General features: G+C 39.1%; 1 protein-coding gene across 5 annotated transcripts in view; it reads right to left on the bottom strand.

Moving 5' to 3' along the window:
• Positions 1 to 24,674, bottom strand: part of tmx3b (thioredoxin related transmembrane protein 3b) — a 79,566-nt gene that overhangs the window by 43,003 nt on the left and 11,889 nt on the right. For all 5 annotated transcript variants that reach the window (XM_079487763.1, XM_079487766.1, XM_079487765.1 and 2 more), the window contains 7 exons: positions 24,205 to 24,328; positions 20,115 to 20,160; positions 10,580 to 10,660; positions 9,225 to 9,324; positions 5,702 to 5,779; positions 5,184 to 5,250; positions 2,378 to 2,476 (listed from right to left, as the gene is read on the bottom strand). In XM_079487763.1, the coding sequence (XP_079343889.1) occupies positions 2,378 to 2,476; positions 5,184 to 5,250; positions 5,702 to 5,779; positions 9,225 to 9,324; positions 10,580 to 10,660; positions 20,115 to 20,160; positions 24,205 to 24,328 (595 nt within the window). The remainder of the gene's footprint in view (positions 1 to 2,377; positions 2,477 to 5,183; positions 5,251 to 5,701; positions 5,780 to 9,224; positions 9,325 to 10,579; positions 10,661 to 20,114; positions 20,161 to 24,204; positions 24,329 to 24,674) is intronic.

Below are 24,674 nucleotides of genomic sequence, written 5' to 3'. Positions count from 1 at the left end.
TAGGAATGTAGTGTGTATCTAATGATTTTTTTAAAAACTGGCAGAAAATGAGACTTAGTTGTTCACTACACTTCTGCAGAACCTTTCCACTTATTTTATTGAATCAATCTTATTAAATACTCGACACACCTCCTCTGCTGTAATAGTTGGAGGAGTACCATACTGTAGCTGCTGTCTAATGGCATCACACTCCCTTAGAAAGTCTGATGTTTCGAACCGTGCATAAAAAACATTCAATTCATTTACAAATGCATGATCATCTCCTTTTGTAACTATGTGCCTTTTCTTCTCTTCCTTCCCAATTATTGTATACATCCCTTGCCATGCACGTTTCAGGTTATTCCCCCTCATTTTTGCCTCAATCTGCAGTTTATATTTTAGTTTACAGTCATTTGTTATTCGTCTAATCTCCTTCTGAATCTCTTTCATTTTAAGCATGTGTGTCCGTTCAAAAGCTCTCTTCTTCCTATAAAGTGAACTTTTTAAATCTTTATTTACCCAAGGTTTGTCATTTGGAAATGTCCTAAATGTTTTTCTGGGATTAAACAGTCCACACAGAACCGAATATACTCCACTGAATTCAACTCTTCAAAGTTCTTACTAGTATTAACAAAAATGTCCCACAAGTAGAATCAAAACAGCCTCTAGGCCCTAGAGTCTAGGGCGTTCAACAGACTCAGTAGTCCACTGTTTGCCTGTCCTTATCTCGGGTTTGCTGATCTTGAGCTTTTGTTTATACTGCGGGACGAGCTGAATTGCGTTGTGATCCGAGTCTCCGAGGGGTGGTTTTGTGTAGCACGTATAAGCGTCTCATAATTAACACTGCATATAGGAATTTATAGTCTGTTTAATATTTGACCTGTGTTTCTCTCTCTCCTTATCTTGGGTGTGTGGTTGGAAGTGATGGCCCCTGTACGTGTGTGTGCGTGTGTCTGCGTGTCTGTCTGTGTGCACGTTTGTATGCCTGTCTCAGTGTGTGTGCGTTTTGAGTGGAGTGTTTGTGTCTGTCTTCTGTGTTTTTACATTATAGTCAATGTTTTCTTGTACAGCTGCTTTGCAACAATGAAAATTGTAAAAGCGCCATATGAATAAAGTGGTGGAGGAGCCATTTCTTCCACAGAATGTATTTTGTAGGGGGGCAGCAGGCATCATGCTCCGCTGACCACAGAGCCAAACGCCACACCAAATCCTCCCTTATGAAAGCCACGCGAAGTTCTTCAGCCACCAGGGATGACACACAAGTGTTTCCAGGTCTCATGGACGACACTAAGAGTTTCCTATCATCATGGTCACCAAACCAGATCTCCTAGTCGTCATGAGTGTTGATTGTGATGACTTAAAGGCTAGGTGTTTGAGCCTGGCTTCCAGCTTGGGAGACCTTTGAGATCTGTGAGAGCAGCTGGCATAACAAAGCTTCCTGCAGAGAAGATTGTAGAGGTACTGTATGTCTATGCCGCGATTCTAGAACGCAGAACAGTTCCACGAGCGTAAACACACCCCTGCGAGAGCTCATTTATGCTCTACGAGCGTGCAGGACAGGCACAGGGTACAACTTTATAACCAGACAAAAGGGTTCCTGAAATCTCACCCTGGAGGGCCAGGGCCGTGCAGAGTTTAGCTCCAACCCTGATCACACACACCTAAGCAAAGCTAATCAAGGAATTCAGAATCACTAGAAAATCACCAGTGAGGTTGGAGATATGAGGAAGTAATGAAGCACAACACAATTCAATACTGAGAAGCATGACTGCAGGATCCTGCGTAATAGACTATGCACAATTGCTTCAGAGTTGTGTCTGAGGCAGCTCAATTACATCAGGCGCACAGAGTACATAGGAAACACTTGTTTTTTCACTCAGTCACTTCAAGATGCACCTCGGATTACAGTTAACAACATGAGTACTACTATCCAAACTCTATATCATACATAAGCAACTCAAAATGAGAAAGCCCTTGCGCTATACGTTTCAAGCTATATCCACAAATACGAAAGAAACTTTTGCACTTACTCAAGGCTTGATCACAGAGGCCCTTAAAAATGCTCAGCAGTAGTGCTGTCGGTTCACTAATATAATTTTGTTTTGTTATCAGTTGGTGGCAAATTACCTCAGTGCTTTGAGAGTGGAAGTGGCTTAGCTGGCTGAGATTTTAGTAGCAGTATCACCCTGCGTGCATATAGTCTGTTTCGTATTATGAAATATGAATAAATCAAATAGCATATATTCCTTTCCAAAATCAGGGATGTGATTTTCAGGAAACTCATGAATTGATCAAATGAATATATAGTATCTGAAATGCACTGCAAGTTACTTTATACATCTGCTAAATGACTTTAAAAAAGTAAAACAGTCATGTTATAACTGAAATAATGCTCTACCTGTTTCTCCCAGCTCATAGAGTGTAAAGCCATCGATTTGCATGTAACTTTGAAAACGCTCCCGATTTACCCAGGATGTCAAGCTACCATCTTCATACTCTGAAACAGAGCAAACACAACAGATGCTAAAACACAAAAACATCAGTATGCAGACATACGTTTGCAAAATGATAATGACTCTGCAAAGAGATTCCTCATTAGACATTTCTAGAGTAGACATTTATGTCACTTAACTTGAAAAAAAGTAGAGAAGCAACTTAAAACTAAACTATAAACTAATAAACTAATTACTGCATTTAAAGTGATAAATGATATAACTTTCTGTTGTACTGGAATTGAGACAGATACAGTGGGGCACGGAAAGTATTCAGACCCCCTTAAATTTTCACTCTTTGTTGTATTGCAGCAATTTGCTCATTAATTTACACACAGCACCCCATATTGACAGAAAAACACAGAATTGTTGACATTTTTGCAGATTTATTAAAAAAGAAAAACTGAAATATCACATGGTCTTAAGTATTCAGACCCTTTGCTCAGTATTTAGTAGAAGCACCCTTTTGATCTCATACAACCATGAGTCTTTTTGGGAAAGATGCATCAAGTTTTTCACACCTGGATCTGGGGATCCTCTGCAATTACTCCTTGCAGATCCTCTCCAGTTCTGTCAGGTTGGATGGTAAACGTTGGTGGACAGCCATTTTCAGGTCTCTCCAGAGATGCTCAATTTATGTTCAAGTCAGGGCTCTGGCTAGGCCATTCAAAAACAGTCACGGAGTTGTTGTGAAGCCACTCCTTTGTTATTTCAGCTGTGTGCTTAGGGTCATTATCTTGTAGGAAGTCTGAGGTCTTGAGCACTCCGGAGAAGGTTCTCGTCCAGGATATCCCTTTATTTGGCCGCATTAATCTTTCCTTCGATTGCAACCAGTCGTCCAGTCCCTGCAGCTGAAAAACACCCCCACAGCATGATGCTGCCACCACCATGCTTCACTGTTGAGACATGCATCTTGGTCTCATCAGACCAGAGAATCTTATTTCTCACCATCTTGGAGTCCTTCAGGTGTTTTTAAGCTAACTCCATGCAGGCTTTCATGTGTCTTGCACTTAGGAGAGGTTCCGTCGAGCCACTCTGTCTTAAAGCCCCGAATGGTGGAGGGCTGCAGTAATGGTTGACTTCTACAACTTTCTCCCATCTCCCGACTGCATCTCTGGAGCTCAGCCACAGTGATCTTTGGGTTCTTCTTTACCTCTCTCCCCAAGGCTCTTCTCCCCCGATAGCTCAGTTTGGCCAGACGGCCAGCTCTAGGAAGGGTTCTGGTCGTCCCAAACGTCTTCCATTTAAGGATTATGGAGGCCACTGTGCTCTTAGGAACCTTAAGTGCAGCAGAAATGTTTTTGTAACCTTGGCCAGATCTGTGCCTTGCCACAATTCTATCTCTGAGCTCTTCAGGCAGTTCCTTTGACCTCATGATTCTCATTTGCTCTGACATGCACTGTGAGCTGTAAGGTCTTATATAGACAGGTGTGTGGGTTTCCTAATCAAGTCCAATCAGTATAATCAAACACAGCTAGACTCAAATGAAGGTGTAGAACCATCTCAAGGATGATCAGAAGTAAAGGACAGCACCTGAGTTAAATATATGAGTGTCACAGCAAAGGGTCTGAATACTTAGGACCATGTAATATTTTAGTTTTTCTTTTTTAATAAATCTACAAAAATGTCAATAATTCTGTGTTTTTCTGTCAATGTGGGGTGCTGTTGTACATTAATGAGAAAACAAAGTGAACCATTTGCTAAATGATTTTAGTGAAAAATTTAAGGGGGACTGAATACTTTCCGTACACACTGTATATTCCTTAATTGCACATACTTCTAAACAAATGTATAGTAATGCAATGTAAGTCACTTTGGATAAAAGTGTCTGACAACTGCATAAAAATGTAAAAAAAAAAAGATTTATTTACTTCATTCGTTTTTTATTTTTCATAAAACAAGACTAAATATCTTAGGTAACTTTTCATGTCAAGTAATTGTATTGCTTTAAGAAGTTTTAGATATTTTACTCTACAAAAGTTTAGACAAAAATGCTTTGTAAGCATGTCATTTTCTGCAGTGCAGCGCTCGTCAATGTCATGAGTTGGCCAATCAAATGGAGTTATTTGAGGATTACTTTCCAATCAAATGGAAGGCAGGATTTGCTATTGACAGAAGCCGAGGTTGAGGTCGGATTCAAGTGCAAAAGAGCGTGTTGTAAGTAGCTAAAGGGTTAATGTTTGACAACTGTTCAAAGAAATATCAGGGGCCGTTCACACGTTGCGTGTAAAATCGCATGCAAAATGCTGGCTGCCTCGTTTTGTCCCTCTTTCTTGCGCTTGAGATACTGAGCGGCCTTTTGTCTGCCATTACTATTTAAGCACAATTGACACACGGTTCTAATGTACAGCAATGCGCAACGCAGTCACTTGGCATACATTTTTTTTCTTATGGGCCGGACCTGATTTACTATACCACTGGTTGGGAGGATGAAATAAAGATGTTGCATGAAATATCACTTAAAGACAAAAAACATTAATTTTGAGTTGTTGCTCTGAGTTTTCGGATCTTTGCTGCACAATTATAAAAGCACAGAGGCATATAATTACCTGTAGTATGTGGGTTAATTCAGTAATGTTTATAATATACCTTATTTATAAAGCAAATATAGGCAAGCAAATTAATCCATGAACGCATTGAATTTAATTAAATGTTCAGCATTGCCTTCCCATAGAAAAACCGTTATAAAACACCAAGATTAAACTGACTCACCATCATATGTGAAATATGTTCCATCTTTAAAGACAAGCACTGAAGGTAATTCCGGCAAAGTAACAGACTGCAGTAAAAGGGTGAAAGAACTATTTATTATATACATTGATAAATAACACATTGATAAATCTCTCTGCATAACACAGAAAAGCGCTCACACCCACACTTATGTAGTTTACATGTATGGTCTTTAATTTAATGCCTTAGTAAATGTTTCTAAAATACATTTTCTAATAGTTGTTTATGAGTCCATCAAGAGTACTCAGCATGACAAATTGAACCTTAACATCATAGAGTCAGTGTTGAGTCAAAAAGTTTGATGAGGCATGCTGGAAGAGCAAAGACTCCACAGGACCTGGCTAATTGTTTTGGTAAATATTGTGCATTTAACAGCAAAGAACATACCCGGGACTCAAAAACAACTATAACCAAACATCAGTCCAAAATCAGTCAATGATCATTGCAAGTAAAACCAAAAGCCATGTGAAAAGGAGTTAATTAAATAGAATTGGTCTCACCTCAGTCAAGATATCTTCAGATGCATAAAAGAAATAGGTGTACACGATGAGCTCAGATGCCACCTCAATGTATTTCTCCTGAAAGACAACAGAAACATAATCACGCTTAAGTACTGTGGGCAAAAATCAGGTGTGTAATTTCTAGAGGGAGGGGGAGAGAAAGGGGGAGAGGGAGATGGAGATGGAGAGGGAGATGTAGAGATGTAGAGAGATGTAGAGAGATGTAGAGAGATGTAGAGAGATGTAGAGAGATGTAGAGATATGTAGAGATATGTAGAGATATGTAGAGATATGTAGAGAGATAGAGAGAGAGAGATATCAATCCCCTAAAAACCAAGACAACATCTGTTAATCCTGTGCCCAGTAGTTTCCATTTTTGTGACAACAAAATTGCTAATTTTGCTTGCCCAAATAAAACATTTAGTAAAACATGAGCTTGCATCCTGGTACATTTACACTTACATTTAGTCATTTGGCAGACGCTTTTATCCAAAGCATCTTACAGATGAGGAAACATTGGAAGCAATTATAACAACATAGGCAACAAAAATACATAAGTGCATCAAACTAGTCCATTAAAGCATAGCACAGTATACAAAGAACGATACTACACGCGTTTTCACCACGTGACAGAGAGGAAGTAAATACAAAGCGATTTCTCAGTTAAACACCGTACTAAAGCTCAACAAGACACGATTTAAATACACTTACACAATTCTGTACGCTTCTGCTGCTAAGTTGCTTCTCCTGTATGGTACTTTTGTATTTAGGTCCGTAAATGAAAAGGATCGCGTAAAAACCTCCCCCAGCGTTTGACAGTATAGCTTTTTTTGCTTCAAATGGAAGGATAGTCTTAAACAATTGAGAAAAAGGTGAAACACGGTATCACCAAAAAAGCCTAGCTGAGGTGTTGTGAAAGAGAGGACATGGGTTGACAGGGGTTCCGTCCAATCAGCCGTAACTACCCCGGTCACACAAAAGACCTACCTTTTCCAGTTTGACCGATTTGTCGTTATGTTTTCGGACTTATAATTTTGTTTCTGGAATTGTTGTTGTGCTTTATGGTTTGTTAAGGTGTTTTCAGATTTGGTGTTGCGTTTTCAGATTTGTAATTGTGATTCAGGATTAGTTTTTTGGCTTTTAGATTTGTTGTTTGTTTTGCGATTTGTTGTTTTGTTAGTGTGGTGAGGAAGGCGGGACGAGAGCCGTGACGCGGGGCCGGTGGCGTGAGTGATAAGTGGAAGCAGCTGTGCGCGCACCGGTCCCGCATCTTATCACGGAGGAGATTGGGAGCTTAAAAGGATGTTCGGCAGGACTGTTGACGAGAGAGGACCGGGCCCGAAACTGTGTTTAGTTTGTGTATGTTTTATGGCCGGCAGTCTACCGTGAGGTGGCTGTCGGTCAGTTACGTCAGTGTTTATTGTTTATTTAATTAAAGTTTTAAAGTTTGAATGTTCGCCGGTTCCCGCATCCTTCCTTCCCTTCTGACGAACTTTATTACACTGGTGCCGAAACCCGGGAGGAAGGAGGGACATGCTGTCAGAGAGCCCTCGCTGCCGAGGGTGATCGCGGTGCTGAGGAGTTCGGGCAGCGCGGACGGGGGAAGTCCGCGAGTGGCTGCCCGAGGCGGTGGTGCTGGATCAAGAAGTCGGATGGGACGAGGACCTCGCTGCCGTGCTCCTGGGTCGAGGTGGGGTGGCTGCCGTCCAGGAGGGAGCCAAGGCCCGTTCGCCGTGGGCCGAGCCTGCTGCCAGCCGCCATGATGGGGAGGAGCAGGGAACGGAGGACCAGCTGCCCTCAGCTGGAGGGCCATCGCCGGCCGCCAGGGGGCGGAGGAGGATCGAGCCGTCCACCGAGCGTCCAGTACCATCGCATGGCACCGCGAGGAAGAGTTTCTCGGCTGGCTGAGGACCGAGCGACAGCTTGTCAGGGAACCGGACAATTTTTTTTTCTTTTCCTCTCTCCCCTCTCTCGTCCCTGTCGCTCCGGGGGCTCCTGTCTCCGTTCTTTCGTCTCGCCGGTGCATACCCCAGGCGCCGCGGACTCCGAGACTGGCTCCCCGGGGGGGAGTAGGTACAGTCTCGGTGGTGCCCCCCGGCCTGTAAGGGGTGATGGTGGTATGTGGTGAGGAAGGCGGGACGAGAGCCGTGACGCGGGGCCGGTGGCGTGAGTGATAAGTGGAAGCAGCTGTGCGCGCACCGGTCCCGCATCTTATCACGGAGGAGATTGGGAGCTTACAAGGATGTTCGGCAGGACTGTTGACGAGAGAGGACCGGGCCCGAAACTGTGTTTAGTTTGTGTATGTTTTATGGCCGGCAGTCTACCGTGAGGTGGCTGTCGGTCAGTTACGTCAGTGTTTATTGTTTATTTAATTAAAGTTTTAAAGTTTGAATGTTCGCCGGTTCCCGCATCCTTCCTTCCCTTCTTACGAACTTTATTACAGTTAGGCACTTTACGGCTTCCGTAAATTGAAGGTGAGAAAACGCCCTAAATGTAACAGGAAAAAACTACATAATTAACAACTAATTAGCTTTCCTGTAGCTCAGTGGTAAGAGCATTGCGTTAACAACGCAAGGTTGTGGGTTTGATCCCAGGGGATTGCAGATACCTAAGTAAAATGTATAGGATAATGCTATGTAAGTCGCTTTGGATAAAAGCGTCTGCCAAATGCCTAAATGTAAATGTAATTATTTTCACATGTGTTTTTGGCTACAGGTATTGTGTACTGGAAGAAATGGAATTAAACATCCAAGGCTCAACTGACACTGATCATTCTATTTGAATGTTTACTTTAAGTACACTGGATTCTTCTTAATCAGCATTATGAGCATTATGAGTCAAGTGATGAACTAGAGTATGAAATATTGAACTATAGGGTAAGCATAACCATTTAGATTTAAGGTTACTCTCCCACTCTTCTCTTGTTCTCTACGTGAAGACCAGCCCAACCTAGATACAGTATATCCATAAAACTGTGAAATCTGCTAGTTCTGCAATCTATGCAAGGTCTAAATTCATGCACAGGTTAACATTCAAGTATGGTACAGAGACCAGTGTAGCAAAAAATACTTAACAGATGCTGAGACTGCAAAAACACCACAAGTCAGGCGTCAGATACACCTATATACATTCCTTTGTTTTGTTGAACACAAAGAACATTATTTTAAAATATTTATTTCTGGGACATCATTGACTACCATATAAGGAAAAATGTGAATGGTACACAAAGGTGTCCTTCAACTGTTTGCTTTCTCATTTTGTGTTCAGCTGAACAAAATAAAATGATACAATAAATGCTCCTACTATGGTAGTCAATGATGTCCCAGGGTATCAGTTGCTAAAATCTTTTTCAAATATCTTCTTTTGTGTTCATCAGAACAAAGAAATTTAAAGATGTTCGGAACAACTTGAGGGAAAGTAAATGATGACAAATAACTGTTTTGGTGGATTATCCCTTAAACCATGGTTTTGTAGTCTAGTAAGCTTAGTACGATTTGTCAGATCACTTTGAGATGTCACTCACTTTGAGAGGCGACTCCCCACCAACATACACAAACAGAACACTATGCCTCTTTGATATATGTACAAACATCTGTCTGCTTGGGAGGGATCTCACAGCTGGTCTGAAAAACAAAACATAAGGATGCATACAGTTAGTGTCATAAATCTACATGTCTTGCAGAATTTCTAACATTTCAATATCTTCAAAAAAGGAACCATTAAAACAGCATTAAAAGCTGATTTTATAATCAGTACTGTTTGTTTATCATTTAGTACATTTATCCGCATTGGACTTTTACAACATTTGTGTCAAGAGTGGTGTGGCGAGCAGGGCGGGGGGGGGCGAGACCCGTGAGGGTGTGGCGAGAAGGGCGGGCAAGAGCCGTGAGGGAGAGGCGCAAGGCCGGTGACGCGTGTGATAGCGACCGTTGGCTGCGCGTGCACCGGTCTCACCTCTATTAAAAGCTTGTGTTACATCTGCCGCTCCCTCATGGCTCTCGCCACAGATGGTTAGTTACATTTAATGCTTGCTAAAGGCCCACCACTCATTGTAATTTGGGTGCAAGGCATGTTTTGCTACAACATTTACATTAGCATACAATTGTGTACAATTAAATAGAATATTCCTTGAATCATACAGCAACCTGAGAAAATATATAAACATTTAAAGAGAACAGTAATCATCAGTAATCAAATCAAAGTCATCAATTTGACCCCAGTACACTGTTGACCCCTTAACCAACCCTTAAAACTACACATACCACAAAACCTGTCCCTAACCTTAGCTATATCATACTCAATAGCAGCAAAAGTGTTTTCAAGCTTATAAATCATTGTATAACATCTGTTCAAATATTTTTTGGGTTTTCAATATGTGTATTATCATATGAATTAAAAGTTTAATGACATTTGTAAGCATTTTAATTTACATTAAATAATGATCTGTTAATCATCATGTAATGTTTAATAAGTTTATAAGTAAATATTAAATCTTAAATTAATCTTACGTAAGTATATAGTAACTAATGATGTGTTAAGCATTATATAATGTTTGTTAATGATTTATTAATGAATGTTCTTGAAAAATGTTACCCAGTTTTGAATGAGTAGGAAATAAAAGACTTTGCTATTAAAAAACATACTATTGAGAATTATAGAATTTGCAAATACAGCCATAATATTATAATTTTTGCTAGCATTTCTGTCACAGTTTAAACTGCAAAGCTGTTTATATGTTTCCTGTAGTTTTCTTTGTTAAAACTACTTTTTTGCCACGTATATGGCAATTTAGATACTTACATTCACATGCAATTTGTATCACTCTGTAACAATAAAACACAAAATTACATTTATGTACTGCTATACTAAAAGCCTTACCCTGCTACCCGGTTGGTAAACTCTATTATGTCATCTTTGGTTCTTGGGCCCTTGTAATTATAGGCAAGCTCCCCCTTCAGCCTGAGAAAAAGAAATCATAAAATATCATAAACTGAGAAAAAAAGAGAAGATAATAAACAAACTGATTATCCTGTTAAAGTGGTTATGCTTTTTCACATTTGGTTGTCTGTGGTCACATTTTTCATTTTATCAGTTAATAGGTCAGTTGTGGCCTGGGGGTTAGAGCGTTGGGCTTGTTATCAGAAGGTTGCAGGTTCAAAGCTCAGTGCCAGCAGGTCATGACTGAAGTGCCCTTGAGCAAGGCACCTTACCCCGATTGCTCTGCAGTAATGTGTCAGTGTAAAAAACTACTTGTAAGTCGCTTTGGATAAAAGCGTCAGCCAAATGAATAAATGTAAATGTAAAATGTTAATAATGGCTTGTTCATTTAACCGAAACTACAAACAAGATTTGACAGAAATTTGGGCTTCCCTAGTCGTTGTTTGGGTACATTAAACCACCCTAAAGCTGTTTCAAAAGTCGTCAAGTCAAGTCAGCTTTATTTATATAGCGCTTTTTACAATTTTCATTGTTACAAAGCAGCTGTACAAGAAAACATTAACTATAAGTAAAACATAAAAGGTTATGGAAGTCAAAACACAGGTCAAATATCAGACGGACTATACATTCCTATATGCAGAGTTAATTAAATAAGACTATCAAATTCTAGCAGCCCCCCCGGCCAGGCAAACAGTGCAAAACAGTATGCAAACGGTGGCGAGGAACCCAAAACTCCATTGGAGGAGAAAAAAAACCTCAGAGGGAGACCAGGCCTAACCAGGGGATTCCAGTTCCACTCTGGCAAAAACTGCTGCCTCTGCACAAGCTCGACAGTGCTTGCACAACAAGGCAAAATAAAAAAAAGTTAGATTTAAAATTAGACTCGTTGAACGTTTGGTTGAGAGGAGCAAAGGCATTTGGTCCTCCATTTCAGCCGATACTTGCATTTCCCCCTTCATTAACAGCTTTTGCTACACAATAAAAAATCCTTGTGGTTTCATGGTTTGATCGATTTGAACGAGAAACAACACAAAACATTTATTATATGATGAATCTGTACAAAGAAAAATCACTGCCTGACCTCCAGCTGCACACAAAATGTCAACAAAACCACGTGACTGCAAACAACCTATTTTCAGACCATTCGCTCCAAGAGAGTTACCAACTGCTACTGTCTTTTATTCAGGGCATTTGATACCGTGCCTCAAGAATTCTTATTGGGTCCAGAGCCGCAGGAATGTAGACCTCTACCTTAAGTATCAGATGTTCAGCCAACGGTCTGTGGGCGTGACATCGGAGGCTGAGACTAATTTACCACCTACCATTCAGTGAATGATGCAATCAACCCTAGAATATTCCTTTAACTTCTGTTATACATTGAAACACCCAACACTCATGTATTTGCTATGGTTACAGCAGTACACAAGTGTATTTTAGCGGTCTCCAAAGATGATAAAAAATCCCCTGATAATACACAATAACTGTGTATGTAAGAGTCCAGAAGGACATGAATAACAGAATATTTTTTAACAACACATATCTCCCCAGACAATACAGTCCATTAGGGGTGAACAGAGAATCGCAATTGTGCTTGTGCTCTACGGTTCGGGATGCAAGTGACCCGCAGCTTAACTGCAAGTCATCATAGATTAAAAGAGTTGCGCGCAAGAGACTCTCGCTCTCTTGCTTGTATCTTGAGTACAATGACATGACGAGTACAATATAAAAGTGCATCCTCGCTTGTATCTTGAGTACAATGACATGACGAGTACAATATAAAAGTGCATCCTCGCGAATATCTTACCTTAAGACTCTGCGTAAAGGCTAGCTGTGAAGTGGAAGTAATGTTGTGTTGAGTCCAGCACAAATGACACAATACAATGTTCTATAAGCGATCCACAAAAAACGTAGTCCGCCACTTTGGCAATTTTTACGTGCAGCTCACTCTAAATTCAAGTAATGCATTTGAGAAAATGAGAGAAAGTCAGTTGGAACACTTACACCATGATCAACATCATAATTGTAATCTGATCTCTAGAGATTGCATTTTTATAATCATATTTATTTGTTATATATAGCCTATTGTCATTTTTTTAAATAGGGCTAATACATGCACACTGAATAACTTGGCCTAGAAGGGTTAACATAGCCTAAGCAATATTACTGGCAGCATTCTGTGTTTCATTGTGACCATTTATAGCACCCTCATTATGAGATAAAGGCAGTGATAGGAGTACATAATAAGTTTTAACCTTTAATTGCTCAAGTTTTCCTTTAAGTTCTAGCTTAAGAGAAGGAAGTAACAAAAAAAATGTTCAGGACTTGCTTGGAAAAGATGGTAGACGGTTATAGCGGATATAGACAGGTTTTTTCTTGTTGCATATTTGTTGCTTTAGTGTTGTATTTGTCCTGCTGTGTTAATATTTTCCCATAGAGCAAATGTTTTGGTTGCTGTAATGTATTTGTGTTGTCGATTAAATAGTGTAACTATACCAACCGTATTCCCACTGCCAAAGTACAGCAGTGCCGTGTTAAGACAGCAACGATCCTGGAATGCTTATTATAAATGCTTACGTCTGTCGTCATAAAGTCGTTTGAAAAACTGGTTCTGGCTAATCTGAAGGACATCACTGGACCCTTACTGGACCCCTGCAGTTTGCTTACCGAGCAAACAGGTCTGTGGATGACGCAATCAACATGGGATTGCACTTCATCCTGCAACATCTGGACAAAACAGGGACTTATGTGAGGATCCTGTTTGTGGACTTTAGTTCGGCTTTCAACACCATCATCCCAACAGCCCTCCAGACCAAACTGACCCAGCTCTCTGTTCCTAGCTCTATCTGTCAGTGGATCACCAGCTTTCTGACAGATCGGCAACAGTTAGTGAGACTGGGGAAATTCATTTCAAACAGCTGCTCCACCACCACGGGTGCCCCTCAGGGATGTGTTCTCTCCCCACTGCTCTTCTCACTGTACACCAACGACTGCACCTCTAAAGACCCTTCTGTCAAGCTCCTGAAGTTTGCAGACGACACTACAGTCATCGGCCTCATCCAGGACGGTGAGGAGTCTGCTTACAGACAAGAGGTTGAGCAGCTGGCTGTCTGGTGCAGTCTTAACAACCTGGAGCTGATCACGCTCAAAACAGTGGAGATGATCCTGGAGTTCAGAAGAAACCCCCCTGCACTCCTCCCACTCAACATCATGAACAGCACTGTGGCTGCAGTGGACTCATTCAGATTCCTGGGAACCACCATCTCTCAGGACCTGAAGTGGGACAATCACATTGATTCAATTGTGAAAAAGGCCCAACAAAGGTTGTACTTCCTTCGCCAGCTGAGGAAGTTTAACCTGCCACAGGAGCTGCTGAAAGAGTTCTACTCATCCGTCATTGAGTCTGTACTGTGCACTTCAATAACTGTCTGGTTTGGTTCAGCTGCAAAATCAGACATCAGAAGACTACAGAGAACGGTTCGGACTGCTGAAAGGATTATTGGTACTCCCCTGCCCACCCTTCAAGAACTGTACACATCCAGAGTGAGGAAAAGGGCTAGGAAAATCACTCTGGATCCCTCACATCCAAGTTACCCCATCTTTGAACTTTTGCCATCTGGCCGGTGCTTCAGAGCCGCAAATACCAGGACAGTCAGGCACAAGAACAGTTTCTTTCCCCAGGCAATCTACCTCATGAACAGTTAAATGTTCCCCACTTATGCAATAAAAATTTGCAATATCCTTATATTTTTTGTTACCCCTCCATCCTAGTACATCCCTGCATCTACTTAATCCTATCCCATTATAATTTCTAGCACAATTGTTTATACACTTATTAATTTGCCTATTTCTTGTTTGTGTGTTGTTGTCTCTGTGTACTGGAAGGTCATGTCACAAAAACAAATTCCATGTATGTGCAAGCATACTTGGCAATAAAGCTCTTTCTGATTCTGATTCTGATAAAAACTTGGGTAAGGGTGATGGGTAATACGTAGGGCTGTGCAAAACTATCGATACAGCTAACTATTTACATAATTTTTTTCACGATAGTGTATCGATAGTCCAACCTATAGTATCGATACCTTAAATTCTACTCTCAGTGCCAGAGCAAGGCACCTTACCCCTGATTGCTCTGCAGTAATGTGTCACTGTAAAAAAATAAACTACTTGTCAGTCGCTTTGGATAAAAGCGTCTGCCAAATAAATAAATGTAAATGTAAATAAGTCATGTTTTGAAACAGATTTAAAATGATGTCTCATCACATAACCCTTTATTCCATCCCTTTTGATGTCGCTGTGATTCGCTGTCATATGGCCAATGTCTCAAAAGTAAGAGGGTGCGAGAAAGCAAATGGCATAAAGTAGATTCATTCATATAATATCACCAACAAGCTTCCGTATATCTTAGCTCATGCAAAGAAAATAACGGAGTCGGTGGTATATTTTATTTGTAAGGATTTGCGACAGTGTGGTTGAAAACCCCGGCTTCAGGCATATGGTGAACACTATGGAGCAGTGTTATGTGATTCCGACTAGCAGGCACATAACTGACGTAGAAGTACCCAGGATTTACGAAGAGGTAAAAACAAGGGTAAAAAAAATCCCTTAGCTCGGCAGAGCGAGTGGCCCTGACTTGCAATGCATGGACCTCTCGAGTTAATGAGTCGTATGTTAGGATTACATCACAACCACAGACACACGTGCATTGCATGAGAGCCATACTGGCATAAACATTGCAGAGTTACTGAAAACTGCACTGGTGGAGTGGGACATAAAAGAAAGGCATACTGACAATTTCAGTTTTATGAATGAATTTTAATGTACTTTGTTTTTTATTTACAACATACTGAATTTTTTTATTTTTTGTGGCATTTGCAGTCAAGTGTTTACTGACTAAATATGCACTTTAAACATTTCAGTATATGTTCGCTGTTCAGTAACACTGTGTAAGCAAGATGACAAATACCTCTTATAAATAACTTTGTTAATAAAATTGAATGGAATCATTTGTGTCTGCCGAGTTATCACTATAATGTGATGAACACACCAGAATACCATAGATTGTACACGCCATCATGTATTTTTAGCTCACTCTTAATTTTTATTTATTTAAAACAAATTATTGCAATATATCAAACGTTTGTATAGTATCGAATGTATTGTGATATATTGTATCGGGACCCATATATCGTGATATGTATCATATCGTGAGGCCCTTTGTCAATACACAGCCCTAGTAATACGTTTGTTACAACGCTCTTCAAGAAACCCTTTCCTCTGGGATTTTTTCCCCTCAGAAAAAACCCTCTGATAATGGTTGTCATGCAACCGGGCACACTTTCATAGTAAACATGAAAACAATTTGCCTTCATCAAGCATACATAAACCCAGCAAACATCATATTTCATAACATAATTTTCCTCATACATTTGTTTGTGGGGAAAAAAAGACTTCCGGAGTGTGTTTTATCTTAGGCCCGTTTCACACACTCCGTGTGAAGTACATATGCAGATGTGGATATTTTTCAATGCTCATGTTAACAGATTAGAAACTAACGGTACTTATAAACTAACGCTACTGTTTGTAAACGAATGGTACGGTTTCGCGTTTTGACAAAATGTTTATATGCTCTCCTACTTGTAAGTCCCTTTGGATAAAAGCGTCTGCCAAATGAATAGTGATGTTATGTTCGTAAAAGAATCATTATTTTTTAACGAAACTTTTAAGTGAACGAATCGTTCTCGTTGACGAAATCCAATGACTCATATTTTTCTTTTACTGAAATCTCTCACTCGCACACAGAGAGCTCTTGGCTTAAAAGACTGTCTAAAGCACGAGCCAATGGCGTGCGAGTGTGAGCTTTGACAGAGCATATGATTGGTTGTATGTGCAGAATGAATACGCCCTTGACTTAAACCAACGAGCCGGTAATTTGAGTCTGAATCTCGTTCATGAAAGAAAGGACCTGCTGATTCTCGTTCGGGAAAGATCAATCCTCTTGTTCATCTCATTCGCGTAAAAACGAAAGGACCCACTGATTCTCCTTCACCATTAGTCATCTAGTTTTTAAGCAAACTGAATGAGCTACTACTCCTCACTTGTGAATGGAATGAAAGTGGTCTCTCGTTCAACAAGTACAGAAATGGACACAATGTAAAGATCCTTACGAAAATAATAAAATAATGGAAGCTGATGGTTAAATGTAACAGACAAATTAACATTGTCATTGTGTGTTATACTTACTTTTATTGTATTTGTGTATACTTTATACATTCTTTACTTGAATGTATACTTTACCAAAATTTTACTAAATTATAATGAATACTGGCTTAAAGTGCACACTCCCAACATCAGCGGTCGGCAAGTAAGTTTGGCATCGGGCCAAAAAACGAATTTGCCGCTAGATGGCGGGCAAGAACATAGTCACATTAGGGAAGCCTGGAGACAATCGCATCATATTTACTGACATGGTCATTTCATAATCTCTATGATCAATTATAATGTACCTGCAATAGAGAACTCCAAATATGCACTCCAAAAGCGTTACTTCACTCCCCGGGGGCCGAATGAGTTCATATTCTTACAGACCTTCTGGACCAAGACACGAACAAGCCCAGCGAGTGTCGTTTTGATCGGCCTCCGTTAACCCTGTCTAATGAGTGCTCAAATTTCATTGGCCTATGGCAGACATGTTTTTTGAGAAACGACAAAGTCCTTTTATACAGTTACGGTGCATAACACAAAGACACACCAAACCAAATAATAAGTCGATCGGGCAAATGGTTGCGTAGTTATAGCCCTATTATAGCGCCACCTAGTGGTCAAACACAGAGTTATTTTTATCGTGACCTCGGACTGACTGTCTACACATATGGTCTAAGCCCCGTGAAGATATATCAAACCGTTCTCTAGGTATAGCCATTGTAGTGAAATAAGCAACTTTCGGTTCGGATATTTTAGTGCCCCCTAGCGACCCTGAATCGAAATTTCTACTTTTTTCAATTAATATTTACATTCACACTCCACAGAATTTCTTCAGTGTTGGTTCGATCGGGCAAAAATCCAAAAAGGCATTCATTCCCCAAACTTAACCAGCGAACACGAGAGTGGTAAAGCAAGTCCTGGTGATCAGCATCACTTTCCTCAAGGAACGTAATAAATTGACAAAGCCTGTATAACGTTAACAAGTTATTACGTTAACAATAACGTTATATATATCGTATAACGTTAACAAGCTCCTAATTTTTATCAGAGGGATTAATGATAATTTTGAGATAACGGAGGAATTTCTGACCATGGAAGCCCTAAAGGGGACAACACGAGGAGAGGACTTGCACGGATGGATCACCAAACTTGACAGGAAAAATGTAGGACTACAGAAAAGAGTCTTGGATAAAGTGAAAGAGGAAAACACGGAGTTGAATGTAATTTTCCTACACTGCATAATCCACCAGGAAGCCCTGTGTAAGTCTGTATTGCAGCTTGATCATGTAGTAAAGCCAGTTGTAAAACTTGTTAACCTTATACAAGCTTTGTCAATTTATTACGTTCCTTGAGGAAAGTGATGCTGATCACCAGGACTTGCTTTACCACTCTCGTGTTCGCTGGTTAAGTTTGGGGAAAGAATGCCTTTTTGGAGCTAATCGGGAAAGCAAACTATTTTCCTGAGCTGAATGACATCTATTGGCTTTGCAATTCTGCTGTGGACATACTGACACACATGAATGACCTGAACGTGAAGCTACAAGGAAACAATCAACTTTTGCATGAAATGCACACAAATGTGACATCCTTCAAAGCCAGGTTGACTTTATTCTCAAGACAAATCAATCCCTCATTTTCCTACACTATCGACACTAAAAGAGGCATCTCTACATGTGAAGAAATACAGCAAATCACTGGACGACCTGCACAGAGAATTCTGCCATCGGTTCTCTGATTTCGAAAAAATTTAAATGTCACTTCATCTGGTGTCATATCCTGTGTCGGAAGACTCAGAAACTGTGCTGCGGGAGTTGCAATTGGAACTGGACCACAATTGGATTTGGACTACAAATTGGATTGGATTTGCAATTGGACTACATTTCGTTACACTGTACTTGTATATGTGTAATGACAATAAAGTTGAATCTAATCTAATCTAATCGATCTTCAATGCAACCCTGTTTTAAAGGGACGGTTCAACTCTCTTAAACTGGACAAATTTAATGGAAAGGTGGTGTTTTTTAGTGAACCAAGCATTCAGAATATGGCACAGAGGATGCTGGTGTTATTTGGCTCCACCTACATGTGTGAGCAGACATTCAGCCTGATGAACATCATCAAAGCACGCCACAGATCCCAGATAACTGATGAACACCTAAGATCTGTCCTGAGAATTGCCACAACCAAACTGAAACCACACTTTGACTGTCAAAAAAACTGCAAACTACATGTGGTGTCTAAAATTAAGAATTGTAATAAAATTTACTGTGCACAGTATAATTACTTATCTATTTTATCTTTCTTATGAGGTTGATGTGAAATATATGTTGATGCAATTTGAACAAACTGGCTATCAGTCGGAGTATTGCATTGTTCATTTATAGAAATGGCAGAGATATCAGTGATGTGTCATTCAAAGCGTTTTATTTACGTTTGTGAGTGACACTAGCGTTTGTATTGTCCTTTAATCAAGTCTGATCTCTTCCACATAGCCTTAACATTCAATATTCTGTGTAGACTTGAAACGGGTCAGATACGTTGTGTTTTCTCAGCAGATTTGCGCCAATGATCAGATCTTACAATCAAATGCAACCACTCGTGTGACACTAACGTGAATTTAAGACTTTAATGTTAATGGTTAAACTGTCTGGATCGTCCCCCATCTCTCATCTAGTGCATTATGCATCATTCATCATGTAGGACATAATAAATGTGCGAACAAGTGGCTGATTTGAGGTGCCGCATCCGCAGCTCTCATAGTGAAGGGGGCGGGACTCTTCCGATTCTAAAGACGACTTAAAAAACAAAGAAAAAAGCTTTTGAAAACTTTATGTATAGTTTGTGCCATTTTTAGATTTGTCACATCCACAACGGCCCATATTCCTAATAAATAGACAAATAAAACTTTTAATATAATAACCGTTTTATGTTCTATGACCCCTTCGCTATTTGTTGAGTTTAAGGGTTTCTTGTTTGTCCATTTTACTTCACAGAAATCCTTCTTTCTTTTTGTCACATCCATATATCTCCACATACACATGTTTATTTACCTTTTTAAATAGAGAACACATTTTTGACAGTTATTTTTCTGACATTAAAACACTATCAACAGGGCTTGTAAAATAGAAACAATGGTTCAGTATATGGGTAACAAATACATTCTCAGAGTTTATATGTCACCTCCATAACGCTGGAATTGCAGTGACGACATAATCATCGTGGCAGTAGCAGAGAGAGAGGATTTTAAACAGATTAGGAGATGGGGAGGACTTACAGTTTAATCGTGGGGTATCCTCGCACGCCAAACTCGGAGGCAACACCTGCATGATACAACATATTAGTAAGAGAATTCTGATAATTCCAAGTAATTAACATATACGTATTTATTCTAAACACAGCAAGCCGTTTGTTTATTTAGATTACATAGATCGTGTTGTTGCGACACTGGAATTTCGAACTTTGATACAATACCTTGAAAAATATTGATATTCAATACTATTAAACCACTACCATTAAAAGGACAGTACACCCAAAAATGATAATTCTGTCATAACTATTTGTTTTGCTAAATTCTTAAAAACATTTTATTTTGTATTCAACAGAAAAGAGAAAAAATACAATAATTCTTTCTTCAATGGAAGTCAATATTGCCCCAGAGATCTCAGCTGCTAACATTCATCCAAATATCTTTCTTTGTGTTCAACCAAACAAAGAAATGTATACAGGTTAGGAACAGCTTTTTATTCAACGTTAAATGAAACAAGACTAGACAATGAGGTAGGTATATTTAACATATTAATATTAAATTCAAACTTAATTGAATAAAAAATTTAGAATAAACACTTGAACAAATGTATTGCTCATTGTGAATAATTTGATATTTATATCATTATATTATGAACATATTTTAATTCGGCTTTTATTCACATATAATTATTGATAAGCAGCAGTGCAAATAGAGACAGAAACGTGAACGAGCGGCCATTAAACTGTTGCGGAGACTTTCACGGGCTATGTTTCTAACATTAACAACATCTAACCGACGAGTGGACGAAATGATGGATCGCTAAAAAGCGTTATGGTAAACATGGGAAGCGTAAAGAGGCGTGCATCAAGAGCCAGATCTTAAATGAAAAACCGCATTGGTCATCTTTTAAACTTTAACACTATTTAACTGGCGCAATCGAGTCGAGTCCGTGAGAGGAGGTGGGGCTCTGTAGGACATGCGTATTAGAACAGTTTCCGATTTTTCAGTATCGATAGGCCTATGCATCAAAATATCTATATTTTTTACACTACCACACACACACAACCTGTGTCTCTAAATCTCTCGGCCATGCATCTGTCAATATGGGTGAGGCTTGATGCACACACAACCTGTGTCAACTCGCGCAGCTCTGTGTTTAAAACAAATGCAAATTGATTCTTAATGCATTGCTAATTACATTTGGATGAAATGAAACATTCTGTACATTTTCTACTTGTTTTTAAAGGGATACTTAAGGAAAGAAACAAAGTTTCCCAATGTTCTACTCACCCTCAAGGCATCCTAATCGAATATGACTTTCATCTTGAAGAATAATGTAGTCAGAGTTATAAAACCACGTATCATTTTACTTCCAAGCATTAGAATTTGGAAGTTTCAAAAAGTGCATCCATTGACATGCGAAGTGCTAGACAAGGCTCTGTGGTATTAACAAAGGCGTGATTTTCCGGCAAATGACAGTTCTGTTGACAACGCAGAATTTTTCTTTTTTGTTCAATAGGAAGCCTTCTCCTTTGCGCGGAGCTTTCGTCACCGTCAAATTTTCTGGAAAAATATGCCTCAGGTTCACGTGCAGCAGAGGGATAACGGAAGATGGACATCCATTTAAAACTTTTCAATATTGATATCTTAAACACTTTTGTTTAAGATCTATTCGCTTCAGGAGACTTATTAAGACAATGGAGCCGTGTCTAACAGTTCTTTGATCAATGGTGGCACTTTTTGGAGCTTCAAAAAATGTACAACCAAAAATTTACCATTCTACCGCTTGGAAGTAAAATGATACGTGGTACTATAAATTGGACTGCATTATTCTTCAAGATGAAAGTCATATTCAGTTAGGATGAACAAAGGGACATTTCTTTTTGAAGAATCCCTCTAAAATATTGAAAAATTAATAAATCAGCAAAGGAAACGTAATATTTTAATAATTGACTAAAATAAACATATCTTTACAGTGAAATTCAGTAATTAAGTAAATTATGAAAGAGTAGTAATACCATTATAATCTTCCTTGCTGAAAAAATAACCCCCTCCCTAAAGACAATAGAACATTTTATGGATTTAATGGTTAAAATGGGAATTTTCAGCCCTAATGCATGTAAAAAATCTCACATTTGTACATTTAATGGAATCTGAATCTATTTTACTAAAAAAGACCATTCTTTCAGAAGCATAACCATTCCACAGCAGTACTCGCCGAGAGCCTAATAGCCCCATCTCTGCCATTTTGTAAGCGAAACTGCGACCAAAGGGTCCTGCCTTTCATGTTTTATTATTTGTGATTGAATAAGTGCATTTTATTTTGTGTATTATTATATATATTTTTTTTAATTCAGTGAATTCAAAATGTGATTTTTTTCTTTTACGTTTATGCTAACCTACATTACACAGTCATAGTAGGGATGTTCATTTCGGATAATGTTCTTAAATGACGCTCGTTAACCGAACATTAACCGTTAACTGAGATTTTTATATAAATCGGACATTGAAAAAAATTGTTGCCGATTGTCTGTGACCCTGGAAAAACTAATTTTTATTGGTTTATTATGAAAGTGCAAACAGTAGCGTACAAAACGGATCAACAACGATCACAAGAGAACCTTGATAACAACAAACAAACATAATATTATTCACAATATAAATGAAGAATATAATTTCAAAATTTCGAAAATAAATAAACTCTAAATAAACCTAAACTAAAAAAAAAAAAATCACATAAATTAAATAGTTAACAAATTAAGATTTTAATCTGGACCGCAGCCTGTTAACTGTTATGCCCGCGCATGCGCAGCCGCACACCGCTTGGTCATCTTCTGTAGTGGCCATTGCCAAAGATACACACATTTCTGTCGAAATGCTCCCACACATTACTTTTTTCGCTCCCTTCATTTTGCGTTCCCAGCGAAATTTCTGTTGGCACGTGTGGCTTCACACGCCGACGTCTTTCACGTGTTGGCGTAAATTAACAAGTATTAGCACATCTTTCGTTGTCATACCAAAAAATATATTTTTTTCTCTATTAAAAGAAATTAAACCGTTTAACTGATAGTAGAGGTGGGCGGAATGGTCAAAAATCTATTTCACGGAATGAGTAAATTATTTTACGGTAACGACATTTTCATGAAATCTCGCATTATAATGCTATATTTTACATCGAATTTGTCTTAGATTGATTTAACTAATTTATTTATTACAGTTTATTTAAATGCTCACCATAGTTAAAATGTAGGCAAGTTATGAAAATGTACTGCAGATATCAAATTAAGTTCTGACAATCAGATGTATTATTTATTCATATTTATATCATATCTATATCATATGTATACAGTAGGCAGATAGACAGCATGTATAATAATTAAGTTTTAATATGCACAAACAATGAGAGTACAGTATTTGACTCGTGTTATAAACTGGTGTTCATGGGGTCTGTACTGTAGGCGTTTATCGTTTTTACTCTCTATTAGATGAGCAAAATTTTTGTGTTGCTCTCTGTCTTTAGGTTTGTTTATTGTCTATGTTTACTCCTCACGCGTCTCCCAAAACTGGATGTTAGCGAGTCACATCAAAGCGCTCACGCGGCGAGCATCATCGCACATTTCAATGCAAGTTTCACCTTAGCTTGCCTGAAGTAAAATTTTATTAAAGCTATTAACAGCTTTACAAAACAACCTGACTTCTGCAATACGTGTTGAGAATGAGCTTTTTTCTATGCTGGAGCAGATCCCGGGTGAGAGAAGAATCGCCGGACTGGAGCGGATCACTAAACTACAGACTGAAAGAAGGTCAAAAGAATGTTTGATAGGTTAATTTGATACGGGTGGATTTATTCATTAGTTTTTTTCAGAATAGAGCCCAATTTGCAGAGCGCCGAGTTAAACACGCCTACTTATTTACATTCCACGGAATACACGGAATAGAAAAATCTCGGAACGGAATATTCTGCCCAGCACTAACTGGTAATAGTAATCGGTCATAGGGTTTTACTATCGGTTAACGGTTAAACGATTAATATGAACATCCCTAAAGTCATAGCTAACAAAAATTCACCTCTCTTTAATATGAATTTGATTGTGTGTATGTAAAAAAATTAAATTACCTGAATATGCAGTGGCATCCATTTTGCCCACTCGGACTGGGGACCCTGAATGTGTTAGCTCAGCTCCTACCTCCTGCCACACTGGCTCAAGTTTCTTGCAATAACCACACCATGGTGCATAAAACTACAACACAACACAACACAACACACACTTCAGCTAGACTGTAAATCCACCAAATATAAATCACATTCATCAAGTAAAATAAACAGTTCATTCCGACATGCATATACACCAGTGGTGTAGTCCTAACAAAAGAAAAGTGTCATATCTTTTTTACACATCACATATGCAAGATTATGTAAAAACATATGCAATATTACACAATGCAGATGTAACTTTGTCATCAATTCCATCTCTTTGTCAATACTTGTTAATAATTTAAGGTGATGAAAGTAAATTAAAGTAAATATTGTGGTAAAAAAAGTCTACATTCTACCGGTACCCCCGGCCTGTGAGGGGCGATGAGGGG

This window comes from Barbatula barbatula (genome assembly GCF_947034865.1).
Source record: "Barbatula barbatula genome assembly, chromosome: 23".
Classification (NCBI taxonomy): domain Eukaryota; kingdom Metazoa; phylum Chordata; class Actinopteri; order Cypriniformes; family Nemacheilidae; genus Barbatula; species Barbatula barbatula.
The sequence above is the reverse complement of the archived record's forward strand: the minus strand, read 5'-3'. Positions and strand labels throughout refer to the sequence as shown.